This window comes from Peromyscus eremicus, chromosome 8a, assembly GCF_949786415.1.
Source record: "Peromyscus eremicus chromosome 8a, PerEre_H2_v1, whole genome shotgun sequence".
Classification (NCBI taxonomy): Eukaryota; Metazoa; Chordata; class Mammalia; order Rodentia; family Cricetidae; genus Peromyscus; species Peromyscus eremicus.
In genome coordinates, this window is record NC_081423.1 from 63,806,746 (window position 1) to 63,830,382 (window position 23,637).

The 23,637-nt window shown below is 42.1% G+C and overlaps 1 protein-coding gene across 2 annotated transcripts in view; it reads right to left on the bottom strand.

Moving 5' to 3' along the window:
• Positions 1-23,637, bottom strand: part of Myo1d (myosin ID) — a 307,146-nt gene that overhangs the window by 81,065 nt on the left and 202,444 nt on the right. For both annotated transcript variants that reach the window (XM_059271334.1, XM_059271332.1), the window contains one exon: positions 492-646. In XM_059271334.1, coding sequence (XP_059127317.1) covers positions 492-646 — 155 coding nt within the window. The remainder of the gene's footprint in view (positions 1-491; positions 647-23,637) is intronic.

Sequence of the window (23,637 nt, forward strand, 5' to 3'; positions counted from 1 at the left end):
TTATAGGGATTTTCTCAGAATATGCTGTCATAATTGTTGCTATAACAATTTCTGCCTGTCCTGGGAATTTCTTCAACCTTTATGGACCTACATGCTATCTTAAATCCGCTTTCTAATTTGTTTATAGTCATGGCAGACACACTAACTGATTATGTTTGGGATAAATACAAAGCAGTGGCAATAAGAATAGAAAGTAACTTCTATTGTTTGGATTGAATTACATTACATTTGGATTGGCAGCAACGAACTAACCATGAGGGAATCTCTCACTGTTGGCGAAGCTAGATACTGGAAAAGTAGAAGATCATTCCCAGACTTGAAACTACAGCTGGGTGCTAATTTCACCTTCTATGAAATGGATGCTTTAATTTGTCCTTGTGAAGGAAAATAATGATATATTCACATTGGAACAAAACAAGTTCAGTGATAAGTATGATTAAACATTCTGTGTATTTCAAACTCATCCTTCAGTTACAAAAATAAAATTTTACCTCTTGAAATGATTCACCAGGACTCCAACAAGTTCTCCAATTCGACTCTCATGGGTTGGCTGTTTGCTGAAGAGGCAGACAATGAGGTCTTTGTTGTCTTTTGTATGGAACACTACGAGCTGGTCCTTTCCATTGGAGACACTCAGACCAGTCAACTGCAAGGAGACGACATGCAGAACACTATTAGGATACCTCTCAGAAGAACGAGTTAGGTCAGGTTACAGTAATGATGCTGATGGCTTTTGCCTTTATCAAGTTCCATGAAATAAATAAGTAGGTTTAAGAAAATGAAAAAGGTAAAAAATGAATGAGATTGGAAATCAAGGAAACAAAAAGACGATTCTTTCAGAAAATGAATAAAATTGACAAGCTTCTAGCACACATTTACAATAGAACTATAGTCTGTTTCTATCAACTACTACCTATTTATAAAAATAATCTGAAGAGCTTCTGTAAGGCAAAGGACACTGTCAACAGGACAAAATGGCAGACTACAGAATGGGAAAAGACCTTCACCAACCTCACATCCAACAGACTGCTGATTTCCAAAATACATAAAGAACTCAAGAAACTAGATACCAACAAACTAAATAATCAAATTAAAAAATGGGGTACAGATCTAAACAGAGAATTCTCAACAGAAGAGTCTCAAATGGCTGAGCAATATTTAATATGTTCAACATCCTTAGCCATCAGAGAAATGCAAACCAAAACGACTCTGAGATTCCATCTTACATCTGTCAGAATGACTAAGATCAAAAACACAAGCTCATGCTGGAGATGATGTGGAGTAAGGGGTACACTCCTTCACGGCTGGTGGGAGTGCAAACTTGTACAGCCACTTTGCAAGTCAGTGTGGTGGTTTCTCAGAAAACTGGGAATCAATCTACCACAAGACCTAACTATATCACTCTTGGGCACATACCCAAAGGATGCTCAAGCATACCACAAGGACACTTGCTTAACTATGTTCATAGCAGCTTTATTTGTAATAGCCAGAACCTGGAAACAACCTAGATGTCCCTCCACTGAGGAATGGATAAAGAAAATGTGGTACATTACACAATGGAGTATTACTCAGCTGTAAAAAACAAGGTTGAAGACAAATGGATGGAACTAGAAAAAAAAAAACCATCCTGAGTGAGGTAACCCAGACCAAGAAAGATAAACATGGTGTATACTCACTCATAAGTGGATATTAACTGTAAAGTAAAGGATAACCAGGCTACAATTCACAGAGGCTAGGTAACAAGGAGGGCTGAAGGGGGGACACAGGGATCTCACTGGGAAGGGGAAATAGAGGCAATCTCCTGGGTGGACTGGGGGTAGGTGGGGATGGGAACTTGAGGGATCAGGTTGGAGTGGGAACGGAGGGATAGAGTAAGAAACTACTGGAAAGAGGGGGACTTCTTGGGGTCAGGTAAAAACCTGGAGCAAAGAAATCTACAGGATGACCCCAGATAAGACTCCTAGCAATAGCAGATATATAGCCTGAACTGGCCATCCAGTTCAGATTGATGCCTAGCCCAATTGTCATCAGAAAGGCTTCATCCAGCAACTGATGGAAACAGATGCAGAGACCCATAGCCAAACATTAGGAAGCGTTCGGGGAATCCTGTAGAAGAGGGGGAGAAAGGATTGTAGGAGCCAGAGCAGTCAAGGACACCACAAGAAAACTGACAGAATCAACTAACCTAGGCTCATAGGGGCTCACAGAGACTGAACTGACAACCTGGGAGCCTGCATGGAACTGACCTAGGCACTCTGCATATATGTTATAGTTGTATAGCTTGGTCCCCTGTGGGACTCCTAATAGGGGGAACGGGGCTGTCTCTGACTTTTACTGGCTTTTGGGACCCTACTCCCCATACTGTGTCACCTTGCCCAGTCTCAATACATGGGGAAGTGCTAGTCTTACTCCAACTTGATATGCCATGTTTTGTTGATACTCATGGGAGACCTGTCCTTTCCTAAACAGAAACAGAGGAGGGGTGGACTGGGAGGTGGGAACAGAGGGAGGAGTGGAGGGAGGAGGAGAAACTGCAGCTGGGCTATTAAATAAATAAATAAATTTATATAAAAAGAAAAGAGACAAAAATGGAGAGGCATTATAACCAGAACTAGGAATTCAGGGGGCTATCACCACAGACCACAAAGACATCACATATAAAAAGGATTATTTGAACAACTCTAGGTATAACAGCATAGTCAACAACTTAAACCAAACAATTCCTTGAAAGTACAAACTACTAACCCTTCCTTCCTCCTTCAAGTAGCTTAACTGATTTGTATCTGTTGAAGAAATTAAATCTCTAATTAGAAATATTTCAATAGAAATTCCAGGCTCAGATGATTTCATAAGTGAATTATACCACACATCTAAAGAAATACCATCAATTCTCCATATTTCTTCTAGAACATAGAAGGGAACACATATAACTCATTTTAAGAATCATCATTCTGATACCAAAAATAAAGATAGTATAAGAAAATAATAAGCTGAAACCCTCCATGAATTTTGAAATAAAAACATTAGCAAACTGAATCCAATAACATATTTGAAAAATATACATTGAAACAAAAACAAAACAAAACAAAAACTAACAAACAAAATGCTTGGTCTTACAAAGACATTTTAAAAGCTAAAATCTTTAGATTTTACTTAGAAATCTAACAAAGTGTGTGTGTAGACCTACATATTGAAAACTATTAAATGCTGATAAAGTCAAATTACAATACAGATAGATGAAAGAAAAAAGACCCTAAACAAAGGAGGAAAAATACATTTAGAGACTGGAAAATTTGATAGTGTTTAGATGCCAATTTTCTACAAATTGATCTACAGATTAACACAATCCCAGACAAAATGTTTTGGTTAAATATTAAAAAGGTGATTCTCAAGTATCTATGGGAAGTCAAGGGAACTTGAACAGCCACAGAAATTTTGAAAAAGGAAAGCAAGGCTGGAAGACTCACATCACTGATTTTAATAATATGTATAAAGCTGAAGTCATCAAGACAATGTAACTTGAAAGAAATGAAAACTAAGATCAGGAATACAGCTACACAACTATGACCAATGCATTGCCCACAATGCATTGTGCAAAGATGACTCAGCAGAGAACAGACAACTTGGGATATTTGGGCATCTATATTCCAACAGAAACAAATGTTTATTCAAATCACATCCCTCACAATTCAATTCAAATTGGACCATAGGTCTAAACATAAAATGTTAACTATAAAACTTCTAGAAGAAAACTAATGATTGGAAATTACTTCACCCAAAGAAGGAATATGAATAGCAAATGAACATGAAAAGATGTTTAACATTCTTAGCAATTTAGAAGATGGCAAATAAAAATCATAATGAGATGCTACCACAAACCTGCCTGAATGACTAAGAACAAATTAAACGAACCATAACACAGACAGACGCATTCACAAGTGTACATACACACACATACACACACACACCAATTAATGAAAACCTCAAACCTTTGTTAACACAAGAATTAAACATGGTTGCTTACAGCAGCTCTATATGAATGCACCCCAATGAATGCAATCGAGTGCCTATCAATAGATGAATGGATAAACAAACCGAGAGACATCTAAAAACAATACTCAGCAATGAGAAGGAACAAACTGATGACGCAGATTACTCTATAAGCATAAACATCAAAGGAGTTATGTTGAGTGAAAGCACTCAGTCTCCAGAGGTTACACACACATGACTATGACTCCAATTATGAGTTTTCCAGTATGATGGAGCCACTTTGTGTCCTGACCAGAGCAGTGCTTACTACAATATCTGAAGACTCATAGCCTTGTATACCAATCTCACACATGAAAGACAATTTTATTATGTGCAAAGTAAAAATTATGGCTCCCTGGCTGTTTGGACCCCAAGGCACCCTACTTTGGACAACAAAGCAGACACTAGAGTGATCTCTCATTTTGGGCGTTTGTTCTCCCATTGCAGGCAATACTGATGTGTTACCTCCTGAGTACCTCTGGTGCCATGAGTGAGCAAGCAAGCAGTGGGGACCAGGCAGCTGCAGGTCAGGGCACATGCTGGATTTAGCAAAGATAGAAACCTCATTCTCAGGGGAGTCAATGCAGTTAGATTCTGGAGACTGCCCAAGCACAGGAGAAAACTCTTGAGTTATAGACATGGAAGGCCAGGGAGAGCCATACATTTTACAGATGAGAAAAGCAGGGTTCAAGGTGCTGAGCTGATGTGTTGACCCAGAAACTAGAAATCAGGCCATGAATTGACTCACATCCACTTTTTCCTATCATACTCAGTTTAATTTCTTTTTGTTTTTCTAGTGCTGGAGATCCAGCTCAGAGCCTTGAACATGCCAGCAAGTACTCTACCACTGCCACACGTAAATGAACACAAGATTCTTTTTTTTTTTTAAGGTTTATTTATTTATTATGTATACAGCATATATGACTGCCGGCCAGAAGAGGGCACCAGATCTCATTACAGATGGTTGTGAGCCACCATGTGGATGCTGGGAATTGAACTCAGGACCTCTGGAAGAGCAGCCAGTGCTCTTAACCTCTGAGCCATCTCTCCAGCCCGAACACAAGATTCTTAAGTCAGTATTCCTATGAAAATATTTTCAGAGGAGTTGAGTTCTCAGGTAGATTTTGTTTGCTTGTTTATCGTGTGTGTGGGCACCCACAGGCCACACACGGCATGTGTGTGGAGGTCAGAAGACAACTGGTGGGAATTGGTTCTCTCCTTCTATTACGTGCATCCCAGGGGTGGAAATGAGGTCACCAGCCTCTACCCACTGAGCAGTGCCATCATCCCCTGGTTGTGGTGCATTTTAACAAATGTCAGGTCAGTGTTTAATGGAGAGCATGGAAAACAGTACAATAATTGGAAATTGTTCACTAACCTCTGTACAAATGGTTGTCTGAGGCTAGTGGTAAGACAATACAGCAATTTCTCTGCCACTTAGACATATTGCATCCCAATGATTTTTGTGTGATTAAATTAAAAATATCATTTTCATTTGAAAAAGCATTTTTATGCCTATGATGCTTCAGTGTCATTTGATTACTTTATTTGTGAAATCCAAAATTGAATTTATGCAGCACTTCACAGGAAAGCTTGATTAAAGCCTAATAAAATGAGAATTAGAGTAGCAGTTAACTGCCAGTGCTTCCCAGGAGCGTTAGCTGCAGGGGCTGGGGAGAGCAGCTGGAGGCATCATGCTGCTAGCATCCCTACTGGAGCACACACACACACACACACACACACACACACACACACACACACACACAGAGGACCACTTCCCAGAATGCACTTCCTTGGCCACCACCTAGTCCATCAGAGCTTCTTTTCCCATTCCCTATCTTTCCCTGTGGAGGAAGGAATTCGTTCTTTGTGTACTTAGGGTGTGTCAAGTCCTGGAAGAAAGAGAGCAAAGCAGCACTTAGCTTGCTCCACCATACAAGGAAAGATTAGGTCTCCCTGTCTAGAGGCAGACAAGCAACACTGAGAAGTCTCCTTCTGTTCTGGAAGGCCGCATGGTGAGTGGGAGGACTGTGGGGCTGAGGGAGACCTGCCTGGGCAACCCACTTCAGTCATGTGATCTCAGACACCCGTTCAATTTCCTGGGGACTCAGCCTCCTCTTCTGCCATCTCTCTGGCCCATGGCATGGAACTCTTCTGGATCCTTCTGCCTCAGAGCCTTTCAAGTGCTGGGATTACAAGCACTGCCAGGCCTAGATGACAATTCTTACATTATTTAGAGTGCTCTATTGCACAGAAAAATGTGAAAGTCATCCTGATTGCTTTAATTCTGGTAACAAGATCTGATGAAGCATAAATGTTTCATGTTCTCCCACTCTCATGGTCTTATATGAGTGACCCCTCCCAATCAGAAGTGAGTTTCATGAGTAAGATGGGAAAATCCAAAATAATCAACAAGCTGAATTCACAAGTGAAAGATGGCTTGCACTAGGAAAAACACTAGTAAAACTCAGGTGGTTAGAAGGCCACATCTTCCTGTTATCTGTATGATCTATGCTTGTCTAACTAGAGTTCATTCCTTGAGGTCAGACTTGATGGCTTTTAGTTCTTTAAGGCAAGCATACAATTCTGGATATACATTAATTTTATTTTATAACACCTCATGTATACAAACAATACCCCTTTCTACAGCAAGTGGCAAGGGCTCATGTGTATTTATTATTATTTCGTCATTCTTATTGGTTATAGCTTTTTCTGACTACTTGGTAATCTGTGGCAGTAAAGTGCGGTAGACAGAGGAGAAAACAAATTTTCTCCTTGGAGTTAAAGTATGAAAGGCCTCAGATCTGGCTGATCACACAGAACTCCACCTGGATCTTTTAATATAACTAAAATAAAAAGCTTGTGTGTGTGTGTGTGTGTGTGTGTGTGTGTGTGTGTGTTTGTGGGTGGGTGTGTATGTGTGTGTGCACATGCAGGTGCTGGGGAGGTCAGAAGAGAATCTCCTGGAGTGTGAGCAGTCGTGAGCTGCCCAGTGTGGGTGCTGAGAATAGAACTTGGGCCCTCTGAAAGAACAGAATGCACTCCTAACCTTTGAGCTCTCTCTCTAGTTTGTAATGTGATTTTAATTGATAGACATATGCCACCTACATCTTATTTTTATAAATAGCAGGTAAAAAATAAGTAACTGTAAATTAAAACATATAACTCCCTCTCCTATACAACTTAAGAGCACTTCCAGAGAACCAGCACTCACATGGTGGTTCACAACTCTCTGAAACTTTAGTTCCAGAGGATCCAATGCCTTCTTCTGGCCTTCAAGGGCACTGAATGCATATGGTGCATATACTTACATGTAGGCAAAACACCAATATTCATAAATAAAGTGAAAAGAACTTAGAAAAAAATTCCTACTGCTGGTAGGAATGTAAATATGTTGCCATTATGGAAATCAATATGGAAATTCCTTCAAAAACAAGAGAGCTACTAACGAATTCAGCCATAGCACTCTAGGCATATACCCGAAAGAACTGGAACATAACATACCTTGCAAACTCATGTTTGCTGTGGCACTGTTTACAGCAGCCAAGCTCTGGAACCAACCTAGAGTCCCATCAATAGATAGATGGGTTAAGAGTGGCATATATACTTCGTGGAATTTTGCTCAGTAGAAAGGAAAAAGGAAATTATGTTTCTTGAAGAAAATGACCAGACTGGAGATGATTATGTTAAGCAAGGCAGACTCAAAAAGACAAGGGTTGAATGTTTTCTCTTATGTTTAGAACCCTAGATTTCTCCCATATGTGGAATCTAGATGTATATGATATGCAAATGGCAAGGAGACTAGTCAGGAAAAGAAAGGAGATTAGTGGGAGGGAGATGGGAAGTGAATACGGTCAAAGCACATGGCACATATGTACGAAAATACCAGAAGGAAACTGCTATTTTGTATAATCGATATATGCTAAAATTGAGGTACAACTTACAATATAATTTGCATGTGGCCTATTTGTAATATTTAGTATACAGATGGATGATTCTGACACCAAAGTCAAGATATGAAATATACCTTCACACCAGTGTGTTCCCTCAGGCTGTTCTTTTTCATTTTTCAGGCTTAGTTCTGGATCTGCCTAAGACTGACTTCAGTGTTTCTGGGGGGTGGATGGGTGGGTGTGACACAGTCCACTCTACAGTGCAGCCAGCCTCGAACCTGCAGCAGTCCTCCCTCCGGCTTCAGGGTACGGAGCCCCGGGACTTCAGGTGTTGTAGCCACTATGTCCCGCTTTAAAAACTCTTATAGGTTACCAAGATGACTATGCAGACTGTTAAATCCAAGGGTCCACTGTAGTAAGAATAAACTCATAAAATACTGAACTACCTCCCTATCCATTATTTACATAGGTATCTACTACTAGACTGAGAATTTCATATATATATATATATATATATATATATATATATATATATATATATATATCTAACTCTTCAGATGGGCCTGGTAGACTCTGTCTCAAATTTTCAAAATTTTAAAATAAATAAAGGTCTGGGGATATAGTTTTGTGGTAGAGTAATTGCTTAGCATATGTAAGGCCATAAGTCCAATCTTTAGTAAAGGAAAACATATAAATATATAAATTAATTTTAAAATGTTGGTATTAGTTCTTTGAGAATTTTATAAAATGTATATTTGGAACATATTTACCCTCACTCCTCTTCCCATCTCACTACCCCTTCTCCATTTCATGTCCTCTTTTTAAAAATAACCCTCCGAGTCCAATTTGTGCTGACCATATACGTGTAGGTGTGGGGCCATCCACTGGATGTGGTCAACCTACCAGGCAACATGCCCTTAAAACATGTCTCTCCTTCCCTAGGAGCCATCAGACTGTAAATGCTCCGGTTAGGGTGGGGTTCCTGAGCCCCTCCTCACTCCATGTCAGAATGCTGACTAGACTGATCTGATAGAGGCCTTGCACCGGAACACAGCTGCTGTCAGCTCATGAGTATAGCACAACTGTCACATCTAGAAGACACTGTCTTGCTCTGGTCCTCCCTGACCTCTGGCTCTTATGGTCTTTCTGCCTCCTATTCTGGAATGGTCTCGGAGTCTTGGCAGGGGGATGACAGATGTCCCATCTGTGGCTGAGCATGCCACTGACACTTGGTCTCTGCATTTTGATCAGTTGGGAGTTTCTTGCTAACTACTGTCCACTGCACAAGGAAACTTTTCTGACGAGTTCTGAGAATTGCACTCATCTATGACAAATTCTAATTTTTAAAGGTGACAAACCAGCTAAACACTATGCTGCTGGTCTGAAAGGGGCTATTAAAATTCCTTTTATTTTTCCATGACAGGATTTCTCTGTGTTGCTCTGGCTGTCCTGGAACTCATTCTGTAGACCAGACTGGCCTCGAACTTACTAAATTTTTATAATAACAGAATGTAGGGCCCCCCACCCTGCCCCCACAATTACCTTTGGGCTGGAAGTGCCACACAGTGATAGAGCACTTGCCTGGCATGCTTGAGGCCCTGGGCACTCACAGTAACTCAAAGTACTTGACAGGAAGTTTGAAATTTCAGCTGTGTTGGTTGCTGTGGCAGGGAGGGGCCATTGTCTGCTGAGGGCCACTGTAATTGTCATTTTCCTTGTCTGTTTTGCTTCCCCTTCCCCTGCCAAGTCTTTATACCTGAACCTGAGTGTGTCCCCATGCACATGTCAGAAAAAACTGGGGGCCCTGACAATGACAGCTGTAAATCCCAGAATCTTAAACGTGAACTCATTTCTGAAGCATGTGAATCACAGAACCATAGGCAAAGGCTTAGGTGCTTCATGACAAAAGACCAGTAACATAATAGGCCATGTCACGTTGAAGAATTCACTCTTCAGGGACCACTGAGAACTTCCTGGGAGGAGACCACTGTGTCTTGATTCCCTTGGGGGATGATTGTTCTAGATTTACTCTGTGGTCTTCTCAGTAGGAGGCCCTCTTCTCTCAGTTGGCTACAGCCCTCTCAACACACATCTCAGAGGACCATAGTAACTTGGGGATTTCTCCCCTCCAGAGAGATGTGGGTGTTGATGAAATCAAAGTGGTCATGAAATTTCTCCTGGTTCTGCTTGTATTCTGATATGTACACTGGTTCTTTGAATTTTCTATTCTCTACTTCTTCAGTTTGACTGCAGGGCTATAATAATTACGCTCTTTTGATCTCAATCAACAAATTGACTTGGCTCTTTCTCAATGGAGAACACTCTGTTCATTCTGTTTTCCCTTCCGACACTTGGAAGGCAGCTGGGCTGGCTCTTTACAGGCTTCCTTGTAACGTCTCACTTTCTCTCTCTCCCCCTCACTTCTCTCTCTTCTCCCCACTCTGGCTTTTCTTGTTCCTGCCTTCTTGTCTCACTAAGATTTAAATCCCAAATCTTAACGGTACTGTTTCATCATGGACATATCACACTGTTTGGGATAACTGAGAGTTTATCTCCCTGTAAACAACCATTGCTCAAAACAACTAAATACTTGTGACCCAGGCCACTCTCTAAGCAAGCTGACTGTCCTCAGGTGACCATGCTGAGAGGAAGCCAAGCCTCACAGAGCACAGAAATTCTGGCTCAGCAGTATTGGTTTGGGCAATCCCAGCTCTGGGCCAGGCAAGCATGAGGGCTTCGGTGTTTTCACAGCCCGTTGTTTATCTTAATCTTTTTCTGCTGTAATAGCATGATATCACAGTATCACAGGCAAGGCAAGCCACGATGAAACAAGGTTTACTCTGGCACATAGCTCTGGTCTGTGGTTGAGGAGACACATTTGGAGTCATCCTTGCTAGCAGAATCCAGACATGGGGCAGGATATCTCTTGGTCTATGTGTGAGTCTCTTAGGTCTCTCCCTCTTCCAGTATAGCCACCAGTCTTCAGCACGGGCTCTACTCAGGACCTTATCTAGTCATAACCACCTCCCAAAGGCCCCACCTCCAGCCACATGCTTTGATTAAATTTCCATCCTCTTAGGTATCTATAACTGGGATTCAGTTCCCATGTGGATCTCACAGGAGGTAGACGGCTCTCACGTACAGGAGGTGCTGAGAAGCAGCCTTAGTATCCTCCCGGCTGAAGCCTAAGGCACCGTGGAGCAGAGGTGAACTGGCCTCACTGACCCTTTCCAAACTCAGCCCACAGAATCTGTGAGCATAAGATGGTGATTTATTATTTATTTCTCCTGGGCCTGGGATACTTTGTTACCTAGCAACAGTCACTGGAATAAAAATATGGAGAGAAGAGGGGATGCCACTGTAACAGCCCTAACACAGTTGGCATAGGCTTTGGGAAGTGGGTAGGAGGTGGAAGAGGAGCCTCCTGGGGGACACTGATGGGTTTCTAGGAGGTGTGACATGAAGGCTGCAAGTAAGGGAAGGAAAACAAGACCTCGGACCAGAAAAAAAGGAATTCTGGTTACTAAGGGGGCAGGTAATGTGACAATATTGGTGTCAACGAAGAAGTAGGGATAGGAAATGCACCAGCAAGTGTGGTGATCCAGATAAGGAGGTTTCTAGACAGAATAAGGGAAATGCCTTCTGGCTTCTTGCTATGAAAAAAAAATGTGAGAGGAAAGAGAAGATCCTAATAAAGAACTGTTCATCTTTCATACAGAATTTGAAGGAAATATAAAGAAGCCCGCAATCGCTGGGCTTCAAAATACAACTAACTGTTCCTTATTCTCAGCTTCTCCAGATGGCAAATGATTCTCAAATTAAGAAATGGTTTCAGGGCAATGGATCAAATCCAGATCAAGATTGTAAGATCTGTTGTCACAACCTCAGAAACATCTAAAGCATTGCTTCAAAGAATGTTCCAGGCAGATGAAAGGCACTGAAAAGATCTTTCGGGCATGTCTTGTGAAATTTCTCCACTGAGACCAGTGTTTCAAGAGTCTCGAGGACCTTGTTCACAGCAGCACAAGAAGCTCAAACACAGAGCAGATAGTTTTGCAGATTCTCGGCTGTGTTCCTTCCCTCTAATAGAGTAGACCATATGAGATGTATGGTGGCTTCATCCTGATTCACAGGAGGGGACACAGATTTCAGACTGTACTTCAGGAACAGAAATCACAATGCAGATGCTTCTGAACCCCTAGTTTCTGTGGGGAAGTAGTTAGGTTATGAAGGCAAGCTGCAAACACAGATGGCCAGCGTTGATGAGCCTACCACTCTCTCTTCTTTGAATGGGCATCCACGGAGAGTAACCGTCTCAGTCCATGGGACAATTTCTGTTTAGCTCACCAGTCTTAATATGGAAGGAATTCTACTTAGGGGGTGGAACCTGGACTGAATTAAATGATTAAGGTCTTGGTTTTTGACCTTGAAACCTTATACCATCAGGGGACAAAACTTTGGGGGAATCTTGGAGGGGGGAAGAACAATATTTAAACAATATTTATTTATACACACACACATTCTTTCTCACATTCTTACATACATTTGGTTATGGGGATTGAGCCATATATATATACTAAGCAAGTGCTGTGTACTGTAACTACAGCACCAACCTTACACTTTTTAAAAAAATTGAGTCTGGGCTGTGAGGTGGTAGTGCACACCTTCAATCCCAGCACTTGTGAGGCAGAGGCAGGCAGATCTCTGTGAGTTCGAGGCCAGCCTGATCTAAAAAGTAAGTTCCAGGGCAGCCAGGGCTACACAGAGAAACTCTGTTTCGAACGCCTCCCCCCCAAAAAAAATTTTTTTGAGTGCTGGGCATTCAACCTATGGAAACGCCTTTTTTGTTTTTGTTGTGTTGTTGTTATTGTTTTGAGACAGGGTTTCATTGACTGGCAAGGCCTTTGAACCCTTGATTATAATACCTTGATGTAAGTCTCTCCATAAAACTGTTTGGTAAGTTTCCAATCCCAATCCACCTCACTGCACTGAATAAATAACATCTCTTTGTCCAACTTCGATTCTTCCAAATACCCGACACATCATGACAGGGATCAAGGGTACCATCAACAAGAATGTTTACAGCCTATATATCATTCTCATTGCAAATGAACTGCACACTTTAGAAAATGAAATATAAATTCATCTAGCGAGTGACACAGGATGAGCTGGCTTCCTCTGTTAGTCCTTGGATCCTTTATCCTGATGTGGGAAGGGCCTTATTTATAGGAACCACACTGGGCTCTTTTCATGTTTGGTCTGAATGTCAAATTCCTTACTAGGAACGTAGTTAAAACCTAGTGTGGCTCATGGGCAATTGTCTTCTTTTTGTTGAAATCCTCGCATAGGACATTGGAGGTCTCTGCCCTAAGAACACCTGGTACTTTGAGTATTGGAGCTTATCTTATAACCAAATAGCAAAACAATTCTATAAAAAACTGAATTTTTAATTTCAAAGAGGCTGCTCTGGGGAAATAGCTCCAGAAAGCACTTCAATGAGATCCGAAAGTCCAAGCCATCTAGTGGAAGTCAACTGTATCTCCTCTGAGTGTTCGTTCCTTCCCTTTTGGCATTAGTATATTGCAGCCATCAACATGCATGCCTATGGCAGATGGGCTCTCTTTTAATTACTGCCTCAGATTTACTGTTGTGGGTTTGGGAACCATATAATCAAATTCACCACAAGGGTACATGAAGCAAGACGAATGGCCCAAGAGGGCACTCCTTTAGAACAAGCCGGCAAAGCTAAGTGCTTAAACCCTGGCACATCTATTTTGACTATTCAAACTTATATTCTGACTGTGGCTCATTCGGGCCAGTGGTTCCCAACTGTGGCTGCACATTAGGAGCATCGGGGATATTCTGATTTGTTTCATTTGGGAAGCTTCCCAAGTGATTCTAATTGTATAAGACCATTGATTTAGATGAAGCTACTAAATAATTGGGTCTTACATGGTCAAATTATTATTTTACAAAGATAATTGTTTTACTAATTGAATCTAGTTTTTAAAAAAATCTATTTTTAATTTATTTTTTTCTCTTTCTTAAAATACCAACTTAATTAAGTTGCTTTCCTTATTGGTCTTTTAATTGAAATTCTTTATCTTACCAATTAATGACCCTCCTGATGCAAAAAGATTATGCACTCATCATTTTAGGTACACTGTTCTGATCCTACCTTTGCCAACAAGTTGAATCTATACACATTAGCTTCTCTCTATTTCAGGAATGATGGGTGATTTCAATTGTACTCTGATCATTTTGGCCATAGTGCTATGAGATGGGATTGTACTTGCCTCCATCAACCACACTGTGGCGGGGATTCTGAGGAGTACTTTGTAACCTGTAGGACAGGAAGGGAATCTAATCCAAGACATACAGGAGGCAGCAGATAACACACCAACACATATGCATGCATGCAGACATGTGCACACACACGCACACGCACACGCACATGTGCTGGGGAAGCCCTATCAATGCTTGCTGCCTGTTTATCTGAAAATGGGGTCTTAATATTGCCTCATAGAAAGGATAACAAAATTATTTAAACTGCTACATGGAGAATATTGAACTAGTGCACACAGAGAATATTTTTCAAACTGTTAATTTGAATGAAGAATGGCTCAGGAATCTCTTGTGTCCTATGTCTTCTCTCTACTTCTTGTGCTACAGCATCCACAGAGACAATTCCCAGAGTCCCTGAAATGGCTTCCATACCTCTTCTCATTTCAGTCCAGAACATATCACTTAAAATCATCTAAAGCAGTGGCTCATGTAACCCTTTATGGGGTTCTCAATCTGTGGGTAATGACCCCTTTGGGGATTGCATACTAGATATCCTGAATATCAGATAATTGCAATTCATAACAGAAGCAAAATTACAGTTATGAAGTAGCAATGAAATAATTTTATGGGTGGGGGGGTATCACCACACATGAGGAACTGTAGTAAAAGGTTGCAGCATTAGGAAGATTGAGAACCAATGTGTCCTAGTTAGGGTTTCTACTGCTGTGAAGAGACACCATGACCACAGCAACTCACTCACTCACTCTCTCTCTCTCTCTCTCTCTCTCTCTCTCTCTCTCTCTCTCTGAGACAGGGTTCCTCTGTGTAGTTTTGGTGCCTGTCCTAGATCTCACTCCGTAGACCAGGCTAGCCTTGAACTCACAGACATCCGCCAGGCTCTGTCTCCTGATTGCTGGGATTAAAGGTGTGTGCCACCACTGCCTGGTGACCACAGCAACTCTTATAAAGAAAAGCATTTAATTGAGGTGGCGGCTTACAGTTCAGAGGTTCAGCCCATTATCATTATAATGAGGGATATGGTGGCATGCAGGCAGACATGGTGCTGGCTACATCTTGATCAGAAGGCAACAGAAAGTGTCTGTGACACTGGGCAGTATCTTCAGCATAGGAAGCCTCAAAGCCCACCCCCACAGTGACACACTTCCTCCAACAAAGTCACACCTCCTAGTAGTGCTACTCCCTTTGGGGCCATTTTCTTTTAAACCACTACACACTGGTTTAAGAACTTGGAAAAGGGCCAGGTGGTGGTGGTGCATATCTTTAATCCCAGCACTCAGGAGGTGAATTTCTGAGTTCAAGGCCAGCCTGGACTATAGAGAGAATTTCAGGACAGCCAGGGATACACAAAGAAACTGTCTCAAAAACAAACAAACAAACAAACAAGAACTTGGAAAAGAGGGCTGGAGAGGTGGCTAGGCTGTTCAGAGCATTGGTTGCTCTTCCAGGCAACCTAGGTTTGATTCCAGTACCCACATGGTGGCTGGCAACTGTAATTCCAGTCCAGGGGTCCAATGACCTTTTTGGGCCTCCATAGGCATGAGACACACACACATGGTGCAGAGACATCCATTCAGGCAAAACATCCATAAACATAAAAATAAAAACATCTTAAAAAATTTGGAAATGGAGTTGCAGAGATGACTCAGTGATTAAGAGTATCGGCTTCTCTTCCAGAGGATCAAGGCTCAATTCCCAGTGTCCACAGGGGGCTCACCACCATTTGTAACTCAAGTCCCAGGGGATCCAATGCTCTCTTCTGGCCTCCTCAGACACCAGGCATGCATGTGGTGCAGAGACATACATGCAAGCAAAACATCCATACACACAAATGAATACAATTTTAAAAGGAGTAAAAAATGGGAACTAAATACTTATGCCCGTCAAAGAAAACACACAAGAGCTGGCATATACCTATGGACCCCTGTGCCCTTGGACAGTCAGTTCTTCCTGAGCAGCACAGTTTCAGCATTTAATGCTGGAGTGTGGTGATGGGTCTTCCCAGCCTCTAGGGCTGCTAGAAATGGATCCCTGTGGCTTAGCCACTCAGCTATGGTGTCTTGTTATAGCAATTGTGCCCACTAAGACAGACAGACGACTCCACCCTAGATGGCTCTCCAGACAAATGACTGTCTATTGGGCTTCTCATTTGGCATTCTCCAGACACCTCAGTGCAACCTGTTTCAGGGCTATTCTTTCCTGCACCTCTGCCTCTTTCCCTACACTTCCCATCTTGGTGAGAAGTCAGGACTGCTATCTACTCAGGCGTCCAGGAAGAAACTTCTGACGTGTGACTCGCTTTTCTCAGTGCCCACAGCTTCTTGTTTGTGCACCTGAATAGCGTTTTTCGCTTTTAAAGATTATTTTCATTACTCCCTGCCTCTCTGTGTGTATCCCATGTGCGTTCAGTTGCCTATACAGGCCAGCAGAGAACATACAATCCCCTGAAGTTGGAGTTACAGGTGGTTGTGAGTCACCAAACACGTGTGCTGGGAACCAAACTCAGGTTCTCTGAAGAGAAACAAGTGCTCTCAATCCCTGAGCCGTCTGGATAGGCCCTTGAGTAGCTCTTGAACCACCACCTGCGTCCCTTTCTCATTCTTGTCCGAATTGAGGCTCTTGTGATTTCTCAGCACGCCACAGGAGCAGCTTTTCAACTGCTTTTCCTGTCTCCAGTCTTAGCCTGTCCAGTTCACCCGCCAGCAACCATTTATCGAAGACTCACTGTATGGAGGGAAGCGTTCTGGGGTTAAAGTCCACGGTCTAGTGGGGAGACAGATTTTAGACAACCATGTAATGTGTCAGGTGGTAGCAAAGAACACAATAATAGGAAAGGCACAGAGAGGGATAGCATGGAGGTCAATGCTTCATCTTGGAGTACTCCTTTGAGGGACTATGTGAGGTGCCCACACAGTTGTCTGAGAAGCAATTCCGCAAGAATAAGCCAGAAGAGTGGAGAGCCAACAGTGAGGCCCCGAATGCTGGCTTCCTTTTGTTGCTCTGACTTCTTTAGGATTGCCAGTTTGCAAGGGGCTTGAGAGCAGTTTATGGTTGCTGAGCACTTTAGTTAGCCATGTGATGGGAACTATGCTATGGACTTCACATACGCTATTTCAGGTGTGCTTACAACGCCCGCTGAGGGTGTTGGTACTCGACCATGACCTGTATACTCCCACATATCCTAATATCTGTGTTCTCAGACTCCACTGGCTATGACTGCATTTACTTCATGTACTGAAATGGTCTTTAAATGCAAATAGGGCATTTTCATAACTCCTCCAACTTTGTGAAAAGCCAGGATCTGAAATGTCAAGGACGCTGGAGAGCAGGGGTGGAAGGGCAGATGCTGGAGGTGGCTTCTGAGACAGGAAAATGGCTTCTTTCTCTACCAAAGTCCAATGAGCACTTCAGCAAAGTGGGGCAAGATACCGGTCAGTTGTGCTGCCCCTGCAGGGCAGTCCCTCAACCATGGTACACAGTAAAGAAGTCTCTGTGTAGGTATAATTCCAATAAAATAGAATCTTTTTAATGTCTGTCTTTAGAAGATCAGATTCTTTCTGTAATGCAGTTAAACTTCATTATAACAGTTTTGTGGAAATAAAGTTTGTTCTGGATCCAGCTAAAACCAGAGAAATGCATTTACCAGATGCCTATCTAGGGCCACAGTTTGGGACCAGCATGCTCCCCGCCCCCAGACTGGGTGGGGTGGGAGCCAAGTGAGATGATGTACGTATTATTATTATTATTATAAAGGATGGAACCACTGACTGATTGATTGATTGATTGATTGACTGGGTGTTTTTATGTGGACTAGGCTGGTTTCCAACTATTGAGGCTCCTGCTTGAGCTTCCATAATACTGGGGTTACAGGTGTGTACCACAATGTCTGGCTTATATTACTCTTGTTTAAAAAAAAAAAAAAAACCTTTTCACAAGACTGACTTTGAACTTCAAGGAAATTTGACTTTTGATATGGACCATAGATGGTGTGGTGGTTCATGCCAGCAATCCCAGGACTTGGGAGGCTTAGGTGGGAGGATTCCAAATTTGAAGGCAGCTTGGGATACATAGTGAGTTCAAGGCCAGCCTGATCTAAAAAGCAAAATCTTGTTTCAACCATACCATTGCTGTCTCCTTCTTTCTTCATCTATTTGGGCAGTTATGAAAAAATACCCAAATTGGATGTTTTTTAAACAATGTGAACTTATTCCTCACAATTCTGCATGTTAGGAGTCCAGGATCAGAGGGCAGTAGATGTCCAGACAGCCTTTGGGCAGCAGACTGCTGACTTCATGATGTCCTTGTGTAGTGAAGAGTGTGAGGGTCATTTCAGCCTCTGATATAAAGTCATTAATCTTGTGAGGGTACAGTCCTCTCCAAGGGCCCCATCACCTAATACTATCACCTTGGGACTTGGGATGTGAGCACAGGAAGTTCAGAGAAACAGTCAGACCATTGTCCCTGCTCTGTCTTTTTCTCTCACACATACATATACACATATGTCAATTGACTGAATCCAATTTGGAGACAAATCCAAACTTTCCACAAATGTTTCCTCAAGAACTAAAGCAATAGACAGACAAACAACCCCCAAAACAAAAAACAAAAAGGGCTAGGTGTGGTGGCATATGCCTTTAATCCTAGCACTCTAGAGGCAGAGAAAGTGGATCTTGAGAGCTTAAGGCTTGCCAGGGCTACATATAATAAGATCCTGTCTCAAAAAGCAAAAATGACACAAAACAAAAAAGAGTTTTTCCATTAAAAATAAAATAAAGAGTCATAGCAGTAACAGTGAGGAAATACACTCACTGAGGGAGTAGAATAGGCATGTTGTTGTAACAGGCCATGAAGGTGCTTTCTGGTTCTGTGTGTATGTGGGGGTCCAAACATCAAATTACAAGACTGGCACTTGAGACTGAAATGGAGCTGCCTAGGGGAACGTTTCAGAGTAGTTCTCACCTTCCACTAGCTCCTGCTCCTCTCCTTCATTTCTTAGTAACATCCCCGGGACTGGCTAGGAGGTCCTTCTGTCCCATCATTCCTTCACACAGTTTTTGGTCTGAGAAGCTTATGAAAGCATCATGCTTTGATCATTTCTTCACTCAACTCTTGTGAAGATTGCTGTGTACATGGAAACACAGCATAACATGTATGCATTTCTCTTGTTAATCAGCATTTGTATCACTTGGGTCCCTATGTCCATCCAAAGAGCCCACATATGAACAAAGCAAGGTACAGAGATCCTCTCTCCCCCTTTGTTTACAGAGAGATCTGGGTCCATCAGCGTCCAGTAGAACCTGGGTATCAGGATTTTTAAAACCCCCACTAGAAGCTTTGGATGTGCTCATGATAGAGCATCTCGGCACGCCTGAGGTCCAGGGTTCAAATCCCAACAAAACCAAAATGAAAGTCCCAACACAAAACCTCCAAACCCCACAGACTATTCTAGTGTGTGCCTAAGGGTCCTAAGAACCACAAGTCAGAACTGAAACAGCCAGATTAAATCTCTAAGCATCAGGTCAGTATTGAAAGGGCCGTCTTCTGGTGCGATGCCCTTCTCACAGGGGTTGTCCATGGAAAGATGGGACGGTGTGAACACAAGAATGATGAGGCGGCTCTCCTCAAAGATGCTGCTATTAACCCCCCCCCCCCCCCCCCGCCCCAGTGGAGATAAAGGAATTGTTTTCTTTCTTTCTGTTTACACTAATGGACCATTCCTTGGGCCTGCTGATATTCAGAACAGGGCTGATGTGTGAGCTAGGTCTTGATTCTCCAGTTTTCAGAAGTTTTACTAGTAACTTGTCCTCAACAGGTTAAGATGAAATGTTCTAGAAAGCAACCATTAAAATATAAGGAAACAAGGGCAATGCAAGGAGATAGAGGCTGACATAGGACACAGCTAGAAAAAGCCGAATTTTGTAGTTAACCTGGGCTTTGAGGTCAGAAAAACTGTACTGAAAGCCGACACCAATGACCACCTTCTCTGAACTGGTATCTTCACTTACGAAAGGTGCTTCCTGAATAGGCTTCTAAGATGAAGATATAGCAGAGTTAAGCTACCAAACGCATTAGCTATGTGACAGATACTAGTTTCATCATCATCATCATCATCATCATCATCATCATCATCATTATTTTTTGAAAATGAAATATTAGGACTGTGGCTATAGCTTAGTGATATGCAAGACCCTGGGTTTGATTCCCAGTACCGTTTCAAAGAGATTTTAGTTTTGTGTGTTCTTCATAAATGGGAGGCAGCAGGTAGCAGGAGTTGGATGCTAGGCTGAGCAGATGTGGGTGTGAAGCCCAGCTCCATTGTTTGGGAGCTTAGAAGTCTTGGCTGGGCTGCTTTCCCTTTCTGAATGCAACTTTCTTCTTGAGAGCAAGACATTATAATGACTGCACCTAAGGGCTGCTGGGCATGCGTCCCAGGCATTGTGCTGCACACTAGCTGGTGTCTATCTCTGCTTCTCCCAGGGAGCAGGAGGTGTCATAGACAGATTTCATGGAGTACTCCTGCATTGTCAGTGTTGTCAAATGCATACCATGGAGAAAATGATCAAAAATGTTGAATGCACAGAAGAAAGCTCTGATGAGACAGCTACTTATTTCTTTTTATGGTGCTGGGGATCGAACCCAGGGCTTCACGAATGCCAGGCAAGTGCCTTACCACTGAGCTACAGCCTCAGTCTGACAAGACAGTTGTATAAAGGAAGCCTAGGATTGCCTCAGCTTGGTGATGTCTATTTTGCAAATGCAGAAATCTGTTTGTATATATGTCTCTGTTTGGGGCTTTGTTTTGAAAGGATCTGGCTTTCAGCAATCTGATCTCTAGAAAAATGTGTGCTTCCTTTCTTATACTTTAGCTCTGAAAAGGCTTTGCATTTCTTTAACAAGATGGCTTTTATAGGAATCTCGCCTGAATGATTTTTTGCTTTCAGATACTGTGTTGAGAAATTGAAAATCTTTGAAATCTGAAATCGGCTTTCCAGGTCTAGTATTGATGAAGACGGACTCTTCCTGGTTTCTGAAAGAGACTATTGCTTGATTTGCTTAGTACTGTTTTGCATAAGTTGTGGTGGCTAACAAATGTAACAAAAGGCGTGTACTGCACACATGCCAGGAAAACAACCAGCAGAGACGCTCTGTATGTGCGCTTCTCTCTCTCTCTCTCTCTCTCTCTCTCTCTCTCTCTCTCTCTCTCTCCCCCTCTCTGATTAATAAAAGTTGAGCGAGAACATGCCTCAGATACTACATTTCAAAGAAGATTTTAAATACCTATGGTCACTGAATTCAGCGACAGAATCACTGAGTGCTGAAACTACAATGGCAGAAAGACTGCTATGTCACTAGCGTGATAATGAGAAAAGAATCCTGAAAAATTCACTCGAAACCTTAGCACCTGTATTTTTCCAAATTTATTTCTAATATAGACAGAAATTTCTGAATATCTAATTTTGCTCAGCAGCTTCTTTGTTACAACAGGCAGAAATATAAACATTTGCACAAGATGTTAAAAATAATGGAGCTCCCAGGGCCTGCTGAGAATTAATTAGGAAGGTAGATTTATTACCTAAATAAATAAATAAACCCAAGTGCTACTCAGAGTGTGACATTAAGGGACTATAAACTTCCATTAAAGGGGACTAATAAATATAGTGTTTTAAAAGCTTGAGGGAGGATTGAGAAGGGAGAAGGATAGCACACACCAGCTCAGGCAGTGCCAGACAACAGCTGATTGCCTCTGTTGGGGTTACTATGGAAACGTCTTCTCTTGGGACACTGCCAGGAGGAGAGGGTGCTTTAGAAATGGTGGTGGGGAGCAGAGCAGGCTGGTGGCTGGATTTCAACAGGGCTCACCTCCTGTCTACGTTAAAAGGACAATCAATCTCCCAAACAGAATGAAATCTTCCTAGCAAGCCACGTCAAACAGAGTAATAAAGCATGGAGTCTGGTATAATTACAGCCCATTGAGCTCTACGGAACCTGCACATCAGTTCAGATAATTGTCTCTTTCCTCTTCCCTGTTTGTTTTGTATTTCACACAGAACTAAAGGAGGGATGAGAGTAATTAATTGGCTACTTCCTTAGCCCTCAAGCCTATACTGATAAAAGGATCTATATCAAAACAACATTAATGGGCAGATTCAAACATTTTCAGACTAATTCATCAGGCAAAACTAACATTCACCAACAAAAGGAGGGTGAAAGAATTCCAGTGGCACTCAGGCTAAGTGTTTCAGCTTACTGGAAAGCAGCAGGCAGATTTAATGTTTATGTAAATTACGCCCAATCTAGGCAACCTTCTTCCTGAGCACTGGTCTGGGTGCACTAGTGTCTACATGAACCTGAATGGCAGAAGTATTTGTTTATTTATTTAAGCAACATGCCCTAACCACGGAGAGCCATCTTTTCCATCAGCTTAACCCTGATTTCCCAGGATAATTCTCCGAGCCAGGGGTGGTCATCAAAGCCCGGGATGCAGCACTTCCAGTTATGCAGGTAATGTAATATCTTCCTTTGTTCTCCTATCAAGTAGCAGCCACAAGTCTCTCAGACTCACAACACACTCAAATCCTGACTGTACTGTCCCTTGCAAAAATTTCAACCTTTTTGGACAAATGCATTGGAACTAATACTGTAATTTGAAAGCACAATACACAAATATGGTACAGAAAGTGACCGAGGGAAGACACTGATTTGACAGCGACACAGATTGCAGCTGGCTGAAACCCTAACCCATGTCCGTAGTGTTGTGCACAGAAAGTCACTTAGCTCCTAAAGGAGTCACCTGTAACTGGAATGTTTCTCTCTCAGGTCACTTTTACTATTATGTGACTATGTCATTTGTGAGGACAGTGTTTGCTGAAAACATTCTCAAGGATCTGCTATGATGTCCTATTTTTCTCTTTCCTGGGATGATTGACCAGAACCACTGTTAAATGACAAATGGTTGTACAGTGCTTGCTAGTCAGAGGGGAGAGAGGTGCCAAATGTATCCTTAAAAAATTTGCTTAGGTTTATAAACAAACAAACAAACAAACAAAAATAGCCTTTACCACCTTAATATAAACTAACAGGGAGTAGGGAGGGGGTTGTGTTAAGGACAGAGAGTTAGTGAATATTGAGTCATATTATTTTAGGGCAATAAAATACATTATATAGCTATGCACAGATCAGAATGGGTGAAATGCAAACGAATGGACAATATCAAACAGTGAGAATGTGGAGAAACAGGCACTCTCATTCTGCTTCGAATACAAAATAGTACAGCTATGTTGGAAGAAAACTGGCAGTTCCTACAAAGCTAAACTGAGTCTTCTTCGTGACTGAGTAAGTACACTCCTAGGTATTTATTCAACTGTTCCAAGAGCTCATGTCCACACAAGAAACCTGCATGCAAATATTTATA